The following is a 13,995-nucleotide window of genomic DNA, read 5'->3' on the forward strand; positions in this document are numbered from 1 at the left end:
GAACAGTATATTTACACATGTAATCGTTCCCTGATTTATGGGCGCTGAGAAGGGAAGCAGGGGTTTTTAACGCCCCACTTTCAAACTTGTTCATCTATATAGTACTGCAGATTAATCATCGGAAACTATGGTGACACCTTTATTTTTACCTTATTTTAACACCCTTCGATCTTACGATCATCGCATCTACCAACCTATTTATGCCATATATGAACAGAAATTGTATTTCGAATTTCAATCTCTTTTGCATTAGACGATCTTCGTGTTAGTCAAAAGTTAAGAAAATTCATCGAGTACTTTTACTTTCAACGTAACCGTCGTGGCTCTTGTTCCGCGTGCGATGACTCTGAACGGTTCCCTTCCGGGAAGAGCGTCAGTAGAACATAAAGAGATTTTATAGAATGTACACGATCTCCATAGGATTTAATGGTGTTGATGCACGTGAAACAAAATGTCACGGGACATTACACTCTCTTCCGGTTCATCTGGCCGATAGCTTTGTCCATGCATAAACCGTTGTCTCTTTCCACCTCCTGTCCCGCCTTTCCTCTTCCCCTTCTGCCTGTCTTCTGAACATGGTTGCTGGCCTTTGAAATCTATTTTCATTGTACGTAATAGCTTTTTGATGCCGGAGCTCAATGCGACGAAGCACGCCGAGTGCATCGTTCGGTTATTGCGGTGCATTGATTTCTGAAAGGCTGACTACGTTAGCCTGATGCACAGCTCGTACAGTACAGACCGGAAACTCGTCTTCGATGTTATCCATTTCGCAGATTGCGAGACAAAATAAAGCGAACGCGTTCCGGGCGAAATACTCGGTTTCTCTCTGCTTCTTTAACCGATAATGCCCGCCAAGCATTTACCGCGGAAAACTTCGCGCGACCTTCGACCTTCTTGAACCGTACGTACGCTCGTGAGATACCGAAGAAACTTCTGAAATGTTTTTCCTATTTTACCGTTTTTTATGGAATCGTGTACGACTCGTGGAAGTGAAATCGGACAAACCGTTTTTCTCTCGACCGATATGACCTCCGCAACGTGTAAAAGTAAATTAGTATTTCATAAGAAACGTTTAAATAAAGTAGATTTTACGTACGTTTCAAATGTCAACGTCAAGTATCTTGTTCAGGTATTTTTAGGTAACGTATGCCACGCATCTTTTAATCGCTTCCAAACGATGTTGCGCATTGCTTGAACGATTTTTAAAAGACGAACAGAAATTTTGCGAGGTAAGGTAGGAAAGAGCAAGACAGAGATACAGCTGGACGGAAAAGGAGTCGTAAACCGGCCCCGTTTCGGCCGAACGAAATTATCGTTGTAAAGTTACTATCTAACGAATTTATGAAACGCTACACCGTCGAGTCCCGATTTAATAACCGCACACTCCTCTGTTCCTCTCTGCTTCTCCATAGTAAATTTTCGCTCGCGTGTAGCTCGCGACCTGTGACAGGAGGAAGAAAGGGCGGGAGAGATGGTGCAGGTACGAGGGAAAGACAGCGAGTTCGAAAGATGGTAAAAGGTGGAAAACGTTGGTAGAAGGAAAGAAGAGCCATTCGACAAAACCGAAGGAATTCGTTTCCTCCACTTTTTCTCGTTGACTCTCTTTCAGATCTTACTCCTGATCCTTGAAAGGAGATATCGTCGCTTAGCCTTTTCCTGTCGGTGTCCTCTCGTAGACCCTCCCGGGGTTATTTCCGACCTACAAAGGTTTGTCTATGCCGCGTGGAGTAAGGTCGAAGTATCGTCGAAGGATACAAATGCCGGCAGATGTTACTTGGTGAAAAATTCCTAGCTCAACCGAGTCGGGCGAGCGCAATTTATTCTTATAGGTGACTCGTCGAACTCGCGGTGGTCGAGTATTTCAAACGTCCGCTTTTCATTTTGCCAGCTACTAGATGGATGCATTTTAACGACGTGATCATTTTACGAAAATACGTTAGATCTCCATCCTCTTGCCTTTTTCTTGCCTCGCTCCCCATCTCTGTCTGTTCGCCTCATTTTTCCTTGCCGGGAAAAATCATTCCCATTCGGGGAATATTCGCGCGAAGATGTAACGAATATTTCAGCGAAAACGCGGTTGCGAACAGGGAGGATCAACTCGTGGAGGATTTTTATTCGTGTGTTCGTGAAACGGGAAGTCGAGCTGGGAACGGCATGAAAATCTTGACGTTAATCGCGTCGGGTATGTGTACGCACTCCAGGTGATATTCTCTCAGTGGCGGACATTTATTGCTCTCTAGGTAATGCTTTTCCCTAGGCCGTAAACAGGTCATAATTTACGGATCCGCTTCGACTCTAGATTCTGCAAGAATAATTGCTGGAACATGATATTATTACAGCGCGCGGCTTCGTTCGCCTCTCCTGCAATTTCCCGTGAACTTTGACGCATAACGTAATTCACGACGCGCCGTACTTCGTCACTGTTTGAGGTTTTCATTAGACGTTTCAGACTTTTAAGGTTCGGCTTATACGCTTCCTCCATTTCCAATATACACGTTTTAATGCTATTTAATTGCTTTGCATAAATTTGTATATAATACGCGCATTTTGTTGACGATCTTCTTCGCTCGTCTTTTTGCAGATGGCTTCTACATTTGCGTTAGATTTTCATGCGGATGGAATTCATTTTTACATTTTTCATTTTTACAAATATGAAGGTGTCGAAAGACGGGTTTGCTCTACCAACGACTATCTCTTGAGCGAGTACCTGCCACGAGTGGCATCCAACCTGTGGTCAGTTAGTGGTTACTAGCGGTCACTTTCTCCAAAATCGTTCCTGCTGAACTACCTGACTATCGTGGACGGTTCTGTGGCATTTTCTCTTCCAGTTCCAACTACTTTCATGGGCAGTGTCTATCCCAGATCAGTGATCGGAAATAATCTCTCATCCCACGAAGGTTTTCTCCAATGTCTCATCGACGTCGCTATTTTTCTCGTGATGAAATTGCCACCCAGACAAATTTCAACGTTTAAAGAAGCAGTCCGAATTACATAGAAAATCTAATAATTCGTAACAGCTGACACAGAGGAAATTGTTGGTTGTTCGATGATCGGTGTAACAGCCTGATCTTGAAACGCTTCGAAATGCACGCTAATACGAAAGATTGGCAATTCTTCTGAAACATCCTTTTATAAAACGAGATACGGTTAACGTTCAGAGATACGTTTCGTTATGTAGCAGCTACTTATAATTCCGAGACAGATCTGTATATGTGTACATTATACACGCGATACGAGTAACGAGCATACAAAGTGCTTAACACGTTTTACCGGCGCACAAAGGTTGTCCGCATCCGACAACTTAAGATGTACTCGTATCTCGAAGACGTGCCTTCGTTGATTCCACTTTTCGTTTCTTTGCGTGTTTTGTTTCACCGTCGTCTACCGTAACTCGTGTTCTCAACCACGCGCAAACGTCATTTGCGGACGTGCTTTTGCACGGCCGCGGGTACGACACATCCGTACACTCTTTCTCTACACGGTTTCGAAAAACGCGTGTCCGTGCACGGTGTGCACACACGTATTCGAATGTGTCAGGTCGCGCGTGTGCGTGCGTGTACGAAGCGATGCGCGCGTGTTCGTTACGTACGCGAGGACGACGACGTCGACGTCGACGTCGACGTCGACTACGCGTCTGTTTCCATGGTTACCGTAGACGTGGGACCAGGGCCGTACGCCTTCAACCCCACTTCGATGATGATGTGCGGTACTGAGGATCGAGAGGGGTTGCCGAGGAAGGGGCTGGCCGCAGGCGAATTAAGAGTTCGAAAAGCTTCCATCCCTCCACCCTGTCCACCCTTCCGATCTCTTCTTCCCTCGCTTTCACTGCTTTTCTCCTTTATTTATTCTGCCCTAATCACGAGCCTCCGAGTAGCTTTCTCGCGTAGCTTGTCGTCTCTTGACAAAAAATCCTGATTACATAATTCCCCCGACATCAATTTCATTCTAGTCAACGGAATTCCCAGGAGAATCGCATTCGACCGATGGGGTTGTGGCCAGGGGTTTACTTTCTTAATGATCGGTCGATACGTTATTTATTCGACGCTTTAATTTACCGATTTATCAGCGCAACGCGTGGGATGCTCGCGTATGCGAATCGTTCTGTTTTTCAGTTTTTCCTCGTCGCGTCGTAAATACAGCAGGTAGCCGTGGTGCCTTTGGCGCTGCGAACATTGAATAATTCTTGCCATATTTTTTGGATCCATCTCTCTTGTCGTTTTTCGCCGTTTGAACAATTCTTTAGAGCACAGTAGGAATAAAGTATTCCTTTATGGATGAAATTCTGCGGAAACAGGATTTTAAAGTCTCGTAATTAAACTTTAAGCAACATATCTCGAAATGAAGAGTAAACAAGCCAAGGGAAACGTGCGTTTCTTTTCAGTAGCGAGAACAACGAGCGTTTCGTACGTTATAATTCGACAAATTATTGCGGAATACGAATTCCATCATCACGTTCTAATTACTAATTACATTTTCACAACCGAGAGGCAACTTTCGCAGAATACGTGTAATCAAACGAAAATTACGATTAATGCGACCGGGACTGATTGTTCTCAGAAGTCGCGATGGCTTTTGGGAATCGAATCGTGGAGGGATGCCACAACTTGGAACAGGGTTGCAAACACGCGAGATTGGATATTAGACGGTAAGCGTGTTGATTAGTACGCGAAACGTTCTTATTTGGCGTCGGTTGATGAAAGTGTTTGATAAAGTAGCAATTTAGATAGCTCGATGACTCTTAAATCACTTACGTGCTCGCCAATCTGTCAGGAACGTGCTGCGATAATGAATCGTCATTACATCGCTTTTTACGCCCCTTGTCTATTCGTCGTCGTTTTTGCAATCATCGTCTATTGTTCTGCGAACACGCAGACAGTATCGCGTACAGTTCGCGTCGTCACGAATCGCGTCGCGATTCATCGAATTTATCGAGCCAGAATCTATCGTGTGTATTCTTCCTCTCTTGCATTTCGAGCGAGCGACGGATTTACATCGGGAAATGGTTTTTCTTTCTCTTTCTCTCTCTCTTTTTTTTTTTTTTTTAAATTATATCCGGGAACAAATGTTTAGCAGTGATTTAAGGGTGGTTCGTGCGACACCAGAGACAACAGGACTTTAGGGTGAGGAGGGATGAAAGAGGGTGAACGAAGCGCGAGAGAGGTACAGACTGGTAGGGTGGAAAGAGAAAGCACGTGGCGGTAAGTGTCAGTTCTTTTGTGAGCATATAATACATCATCGATGCGGCGAGGGCTTTTAAGCTGTCCTGAAAATACCAGCCGGCTGTACGAGTTATTAATGTCCCAGCTCCTTATAAAGTACTCAATTTTCGTTCTGTACGGAAGAGAAATATTAGTCGTAATACGGGTACCGCCGCAACGAAACGCTGCAGTATATCAGACCCGGGGTGAAAATTACAGCACCGACGAAGATGTTAATATCGGTGAACTTTATCGTCCACACGCCGGAAGTAGGAACACGAGACACGGGGGCACACACTGTTTTGACAAAAGGATAGACCATCGAAGTTTATCGCGAGCTTTGCAAAACGGCTCGACGTATATGGTGGATTCGCGTGTTTCGCTCTTCATCGAATATATCGCGTAAATCGTCGACTCCGGACCTACGTAAAGGGCTAACTTAATCGATCACCGACGTATCTTGTTCGATCATCGGGCGATTATTGAATCCAAGACGGATCGAACATAGTCTGCTTGTATCGGATCGTAGCGAAAGTTTCGTCCTTCGCTGTACGTACAACTGGAAATTAATTTTTACTAAAAGTTCGCGTTCGTTTATTCATGATATTTCGTACCATGCGGCTCGTTGGATCAAAGTCAAGCCGAATGATTAAATTAAATTAGAATAAGACCGAGGAAAGGTTACGTCGCTCGCCACGTTATCCTTCAACTTTCTCAATGTAATTCTGATCGCCGCTGTAAAGCACGGTATCGCGCAAAATTTCTCGATTATCCATGCTTCTCGTCTTCTAATAGCAATCGAATATCTCTAAGGAACGTTCTATTAACATTTTTTTTTTCAACTGCAATGAAAATAATAGCAAGCATCCTACCATTCGTTCGTATAACGTCTTTTTATGATTCTTTTACGGTAGCATAGCTCTACTCGATTATGTTCATCGATTCGAAGAATTCGAATTCTCTGTAGTATTATATCGTTCTATGCAGCGTACGCGGTATTTCGGTCAAATATATTTCATCGTCTCTATTGTCTTGAATCGTGGTTTCCTAATTTTGTTTTCAGTAGCGTACTGTCTTGCCAACTGGTCTTTTTAATACTCGGTAGACGATAATTCCAGCTCGCAAGAACAACGAGACGACAGTCGAAGGAATTTATGCAGCGACCAACGATTTATCCAATATCGTAGAATACGATTATGAGAACGGTAAGGAGGCAGTTTCATTTTCTACAACGAGCCGCGCGTATCAATGGTGACGCGATTTCTATGAATCATTCGCAAAGAGACCACGATCTTCGCAAGTTTATGCGAATGTATCTTTAAAGCTTCGTCTGCGCTTTTGTATCGCCCTTTCACTACGATCGTGAATATTGAAATCACCGAACAATGAGCGAGACATACGCTTTAAGCAAACTTTTTATCGCCAGGACTTCTTTCGGCTTCGTATTCGGTTCCCTTTCATACCTTTGGTTCTTCGGAACGGCTTGTTTATAGGAACCCGTGGATACCGTAAAATAGAAAATAGTTCCCTAGAGGCAACGGCATACTTTTTTCCCACAGACGTGATTGGAGTCGAGTTCTCCGGCTTGTTTCCATCGTTCCTCGATCGCGTAAAAAAATGTCTTCTACCTGGAAACTTATTTCGAGGAAAGAAATCCCCCGTAATTTTTTAACGGCGCGTTCGTCTCTGTCCTTTGTTCGAATTTGAATGGCCCCCGAGCTTAATTTCGAACGATCCTCCTCGTTTCATCCTCTGCCTCGAACAGCTAATTAAGAAGTTTACGAAGATTTAATTATCTCCAGTTATATACAATGCATTCAGCGCGCGCGCTTTTGTTTTTTTGAAATAATTGCGGATATATTTACCCTTATACGTCGGCCGTTTCTTGTCTCCCTATTCGCATTCTCTCCGGGTACTAAACAACGCGCATTAGACAACATAAAGTACGATATACGGTAAGTGGTATACCATAGCTCGTCATAAACCAAACAATTATCTTCTACGTAGTTGGATGTTATTCAAAATAAACGGTTGAGTGTACGTAGGTATTACAGGATAACTGCAGGATAGAGATATCGTCGTTGAAATTTATTTCTTCGCGAGTCTAATCCTACTAACGAGTATCGATTTTTAAATCGAGCAGTATTTCTAAAAAAAAAAAAAAAAAAAAAAGAAAGGCGTCAGCTTCTTCGGAATAGTACGCGGCCACGAGTTACGACGAGTAAGCACGTTGCAACAAACGCTTTTAAGCTCATCCCTCTGGCGCCACTCGAACATCCCCCTGTTATTTCCACGACGATGTTAGGTCACGATATCGCTAATATAATTACACATTCGTGCTATTCCCACTGACAACGCACGGCTAACTGAAACGCAATTGCAACGATGCTTTCACGGTTTATACGAAAGATGCTCCGCAAGAAAAGAAGAAAAGACGACGCGTTGGCGTAACGTCGCGCAACGTTCGCGGAGCGTATCTCGAGCGGGTCTGACGTTTTCCCTTCGAAGGGTTTTCTCGACGCGTAAGAAACGGTAATGGTTGTCGTTGGTGGGAAAGAAGGGAAGAAACTGGACGGACGCGTGAAACAGCATCGTCGTCCGTAACGAGGTGTATTTTCTTGGCCGCATGTGCTTCTGTGTAGATCCGGAGTTGGTGGTGACGCGCGTGCCTGAATTCGACTGGATTCGACTGCGCGCGTAAAGGCGCGAGCGCGCAGCCGACCAGCGGCTGGGGTGGCAATGCTTTCGATAGTGGGGGACATCCTTGTGGCTTGGGTGGGGACGGCGGCTCAGGGGAAAACTGCGAGTGCTGGAGCACGCGGGTTGCCGAGAGACAGGGGTCGGCTCGATGGGTAGGGGGTAGGGGTAGCTCTGAATCCCTCGAAACTCCAACGATGCTCTCTCTCTCGACGACTCAGTTCCGAAAGCAGAGCCAGAGCCGAGAGTACACTCGAGGCGTGTTCGTATCGCGTACCGCGTCGAGCTTTTCCATCTGCTCCAGTCGTCGTCGTCGTCGTCGTTTCGTTTCGTTTCCTCTCGTGCACACGCGAACTCCATATATCTGATTTAATTCTCGATCGCGCGGCTGTCCGAGGATCGAGGAAACGTCGCGCGAACGACGGTGTTCCTCTACTTTCTAATTTCGCGAGTCGCTGTCCTCGAGGGGTGCTCGCACAGGGGATTTGAAAACGAAGTTTCGTCCCGGTACGTCACGACGTTTGGAACGTTCGACTTTGTTTAAATTTTTTTAGCATTCAGGAGGGAAGCGTTTAGAGACGCTCGGTTTGAGTAGCAGCCTCGCGAACAGCGAAAAAGGATCGAGTGCAGCGATGTTTCTGAAAGGATTTAGAAGGGCGAAAAGGGTCACGAATGTGTCTGGAAAGCGGATGGCTGTAAAAGAGTGAACGTGCAGCTGAAACCGCTGGCTTGGTGGTCTTTTTCGAGCAACAAAGCACTGGCCCTTTTTCTATCTCTCTTTCTCTGTTCCCTCTCTGTCTCGCTCTGCCTCTCGCTGTCTCTTTCTCTTTTTTTCTCTCCATCGTTTTCAGGAATTCCGCTCTTGCCGGTGACAACGAAAGAGCTCGTCGATCGACTTTGCCGGGCACGTGTGTGCGTGGGCGTGATGATATTTGAACTCTCGAAGCCGTCAAAAGCCGGGCCCTTTAGCGGCCTGCGCTTTTGTTCCGAGTACACGTACTCGCGACAGGCATCTGGCATTTAATGGAGATGATCGTCGTTTTCCTTTGTCACCGAGTGGACGCGTTTATTTAATATCTAACGCCGTCCAAAGGCCACGTGTCTTCACTACCTTGCTCCATTTTATATTTATCACGTTCTCGTCGTCCACTCCGTTTGCTTTCTCACCTCGAAACGCTCCGCGCGAGACATCATTTTTCGAAAGGCCGATACACGACACGTGCTTCCGATTCACCTATACGCTTCTCTATACCGTTTCCTTTGTTCCTCGATCGACGTTGATGGAATCGACGAGGAATAATCGGAAGAAAAATTCTTAGCGCGATGCAAACGCGTTAACGACTTGTGGGTATCGACGAACGACTATCTTTACGAGTGAGTTACCTTTTTCTCTCGTCTTTTTCTCTAAGCGAAAGTTAATGGACTGTTTCTTCGACGGAAATCGAACAATTCGAGTGGTAGAAACGGTACACGAGGGTGTAAACCATCGGTACAAAGCGAATGCACGATGCATATGCACAAGGGATTTTGTGTTGCCAGCTTGCGGACCGATGATTAGAGCTGGGAATAAACCGATAGCAAGATATATGGCTTCCGCAAATGTGTTTCGCGAACTACTTTCCTTAGTTCGTTCTGTGTACATTGTTCCCATTCGACGACACAAATCTTGTAACATTCCGCGCCAATGTCTTTTATTCGTTCCTCTTTTCCTTTCTCGTTTTTCATCTCGGTTTTTGAACAAGCACGGCCACGATAAATTAAACCACGTCGATTTATTAATTCGAGAACGCACAACATGTTGTATAATTGGCGTATAAATAGACAGGTAACGCGGTGACAGTTCGTATTTCACCACTGTCAGCTGGCTCTTTAATTTCGTCGAGCTGAATCGACGCGTTCGAGAATGCGCGTTACCGGGAAATTTTTAATTAACAACCGATCCTTCGAATTTGCGCGACATATGCTCCAACATCGAATCAGGTAAAATACGAACGTTTCACGGTTACGATCAATTTTAAAAGGTCATACGTTTTACACGAAGCACGCGGCTGATTTATGCCGCGTCCTAAATACGTGATTCGTTTGAATCGTTCGCGACGAACCGGTTGACTTCGTTTCACCAAGGCGACGATATCGTTTCTCTTCTTCGATCGCGCGTAAATCATCGTTCTCGAGAGTAAACGTTAAGTGACTCGCACGGCCCATTAAGTTCCTCCGTGGTTCGATATTATTTTCTGCTACGTACGTCGACAACATTGTCGTCGATCTATTTCCACGGGTAAAAAGTAGCTGAAATCGTGTTCGATATTCGACTATTAACGACCAACGATAAGTTTAAAATTCACGCGTTCGTTCGATGTAACTCTACCTCCGCAGAGATTTGAGAATTGAGAATTTGGCGCTTTCGAAAAGTTCGTTCGAACGACAGGATCGAATCGCCAGACAAATCTTGTTAGCTGTCACGAATAAATTCGGCATCGGATGATCGAGCCGCTCTATCGTATCCAGAATCGTGCACCGGTTCTTCGATTTAAGTTACATCACCTACAACGGCGCTTTAGTGCCAAAGTTTAACAAGTCCGTTCCGTCGACGTTCCGCCTGAGGAGATTCAACCCGGGCCCCTAAACTCCGATAATTGGCTGGGCACTATGCATTCAGTGAAATTGCATCGGCTGCTTTGATGGTCGTAAAGAATTCTCGTACAAAGAAACCCGAGCGATTCTTTTTATCCGTTCGAATTGAATCCATACTCGGTACTTAATTGCAAACAGACGACGAGGAAGTACAGAGATAGGGGCTGGCTCTTTGGAGTTCGGGCAGGAATTCTTCGGGGAATTCTTCGAAGAATTCTTCGGAGAATTCTTCGGAGAGGGCAGACGGAAAAAGGAAGAAGAGAGGGAGAGAATCGTGATTACTTAAGCAGAGTCACCGTGAATCGGTGTAAAATTATCTCATCTAGTTACGTGTATCGAATATTGCAGAGATCGCGGAACGACGATGGTGTCCGTGGCGAGTGGAGATCGGCTGCGTTTGGTCTTAAATTCGACGACGGGACACCAATGAAGCAGGAGGATCGTGTGACCAAGTGACGAATCGGTTAAACGTCCGAGTTGGTTTCGGTGTAAACAGAAGGCACGAGAGCTTCGCGAGTTACGATGCGCGTGAAAAGTTGACGACGCCATGTGACGCGAGTAAAACCTCTGGGATTCTGGTGCGACAGCATAGTTGCACTGATGCTGGATTGTACGACGTGGTCGTCGCTCGAGTGGTTCCTTTGCCACTGGATGACAGCCGGATGTTTGCCAAGTGACAGTGCTATCCTCGAGAGTTAAACTGGAAAAAGACCAGTCGTTTGTGATCGAGTCACGGTGCTTCGGTGAGGATTACTGCGAACGATAGAAAATCAGTAGTGATGCCGTGATGGGCTGCAGCTCGGGATCGTTCTTCCTGGCTACGCTCCTTGTGGGTGGATTACTCTACGTCGTCTTGTTTTGCGAAACGTCCCACGCAACCAGTGAGTACGACAGATTTATCTTTCGCTTGTTCGTCATTCTCTAATTTAAATGATAATGGTAATGGTTGTATACGATTAACTTTATCTAGACGCGAAATCGTATTCGTATTTCGTATTCGTTTAACGAGCAGTTAAGGGAATATGAGATTCGACGAGCGGCTTTATCGAGATTCGACAGACGCCATTCTACGTGCGTCCTGGGAACGGTTTTACGAGTTCTAAATTGATGTAGGTCAATATTTTCGTAACGCGAAAATACGTTCGCGGTAGGTGAAATGATCGAAGGAAAAGACGAACTTGATAACAGGCTCTCGCACGGCAAAAGGCGAGGACTATCGGTTGACCATGGAGTCGACTTTATCTCGCCGCGTATTTTCAATGATAATACCGTTTATTGTTATAAAAACCATGCGTAACGCTTTCTTCGCTTTCAGACTAAACATCGTATCGACACGCTCCAAGCATTCGAGAAACTTTATTTTCTATGTAAGCTTCCTCCTGCCGAACTTGGGAATCTCTTTTCAATCGGAACATCGATTGTTTCGCATAATATCTTGACTTCACGGCCAAGCGTAAACACGCGGCGATCGTCCACGTTTAACGATACGCAAAATGAAACTTCCAATTTCCTTCTATTTTTTTCTTTTTATTCGATATTCCAGCAAAACACGTTTAATCTCGTCTAGAATATCAGTGGAACTTTTTCCCTCGTTGATCCCGATCGTTTCGAAACGACTTTTAAAGCGACAATAAAAACGCGCGCGCTCTGTTTATGATACTACTTGATCGTAGAAAATATAGGCTTCTAGGAAAATAGTAAAAGATATCGCGGCAAGGTAGAAGGATAAGGGTGGAAACGAACGCGAAAGAATAAGACGGTGGGAGAATGCGAGGACGTAACGAGACACAACGAAACGAAACGTGATGAAATGGCCTGTTTAGCTGGGATATACGCGACGCATCGTGAAAAGGCAGGAACGATACAACGGAATATAACCCCCTTCTCTTGTGCTGGCTTGTCGTATCCAGCCTGTACGAGGCTGGTGGACCGACGAGGGTAGAAGAGAGTGAGAGGGAGAGGAGAGAGAGAGTAAGAGCAAAGAGGGCGTGAACGGGGTGCGGTGGTTTGGCTCAAAGGACGTTGAAGCCAGAATGGGATGCGGACGTTGTCACGGTGGGTGTGAGATGGCTGATATTCTCTTGTTTTCCTTTTCTCTTCCCTTCCCCCTCTTCGTTTTCCCTCCCTTTTTTTTTTTTTTCAAGGAGAATTCTCTCTCTATCCTTTTTTTTCGTCTTCGCTTTAGTTTTTTTCGTCCGGTTCCACCGTGTAGACGACTAATGTTCCCTCAGCGCACTTGTCCTTGTTCATTTCGTCGACGTGGCGGACAGTCGGAGTAAACGCAGACGAATAGTATTATAATTATTCCCATGGTACTACCGAGTCGCCTTTGTAGCTTTTATCGCGAGTTCGCTATAATTTCAATATCGATGTAGTTATTCCCTACAATGTTTCTAATTTATACGATAGAAGAGCATCGTTTGGAACGATATCTTTTCTATTTCCTGACTGTTGATTCGCTATAAAAATTGATATTAATAATAACAAGTTCAACGTACAATTTATACCTGTCTTTCATATCTTACCGCTTTTTACTCTTTCGTTGCTCGAGTTTTACAAGGGAAATACGCGTGTCTTACGAGTCTGATCGTCTGTTTACACGTAGAAATATACTCGGAAAGATACCAGCCAACCGACAATTAACTTTCATTGTAAACAGAACGTTTCCCGGTATTATCAACGTGCGTCAAGTTTCTAGTTTTACGAACGTGTTCGTATCGTCTGAAACATCGATTCTCTCGGTTTTGTCTTTTGTTCATCCTATTTGCAGCACCGCACATTTCAGAAGACGCAAACGTTAAATGATGTCACAGTTATTTTCATAAAACGGAATGGCCACATTTACATCATTTTCTAGCGTGTTCTGTATTATTATTTCCAATGTCGCCCGACCACGGTGTGCTTCTGCGTTCTTGAAAAATGTTTGTGGACAGTTTCTTTTCACATCAGTCCTTTGCATTCTGCCTGAGCAACGCATCTCTTTCTCGTTCTTTTCTTGTTTCCCAACTTCCCCTCTAGAATTTCCTCTATCCTCCTCCACGAGCGTAATAACTATTCTTATTTGCCGGCGAATCTTGTTTGTTCTCTTTCTTCCTTTCTCTTCGTTCTTCTTTCTGCTGGCGTTCTTCCGCGCATATTCTCAGCATGTTGAATGGGTTTCTGAAGGGCACTCGAGTCCACGTTCGTCTAACTTTTTGGGTCAGTTTCGGCTATCACCGTTTGCTACAACAGATGCTTCAATAAAAGTTCTCAAGCCCCTTTTCTCGGTGTCGTTACCTGAACGCACCTGCGATCCCGTACTTCTTTTTTCTTTTTCCCTCGATCCATTGACTTTCCACGAGATTGATGATGCTTTACCTAGCGACTTTGTTCTCTAGTCCTTCTCTCTCTCTCTCTGTCTCTGTCTCTGTCTCTGTCTCTGTCTCTGTCTCTGTCTTTGTCCATCCGGAGAAAATCGTTCCTTTTA

General features: G+C 45.0%; 3 protein-coding genes across 3 annotated transcripts in view; 2 read left to right on the forward strand and 1 right to left on the reverse strand.

Annotated features, from left to right (window-relative positions):
* The window catches only part of Nop10 (Nop10 ribonucleoprotein), a 144,677-nt gene that overhangs the window by 39,884 nt on the left and 90,798 nt on the right, over positions 1-13,995 (forward strand). The gene's annotated exons all lie outside the window — the stretch shown is intronic.
* The window catches only part of Mrps17 (mitochondrial ribosomal protein S17), a 200,258-nt gene that overhangs the window by 2,987 nt on the left and 183,276 nt on the right, over positions 1-13,995 (reverse strand). The window lies entirely within an intron of this gene.
* Positions 8,126-13,995, forward strand: part of Tei (irregular chiasm C-roughest protein teiresias) — a 321,545-nt gene continuing 315,675 nt past the window's right edge. The window contains exons 1-2 of the mRNA XM_072004984.1: positions 8,126-8,402; positions 10,878-11,410. Coding sequence (XP_071861085.1) covers positions 11,317-11,410 — 94 coding nt within the window. The 5' untranslated portion in view covers positions 8,126-8,402; positions 10,878-11,316. The remainder of the gene's footprint in view (positions 8,403-10,877; positions 11,411-13,995) is intronic.

Source organism: Bombus fervidus, chromosome 6, assembly GCF_041682495.2.
Source record: "Bombus fervidus isolate BK054 chromosome 6, iyBomFerv1, whole genome shotgun sequence".
In the NCBI taxonomy this organism is placed as follows: Eukaryota; Metazoa; Arthropoda; class Insecta; order Hymenoptera; family Apidae; genus Bombus; species Bombus fervidus.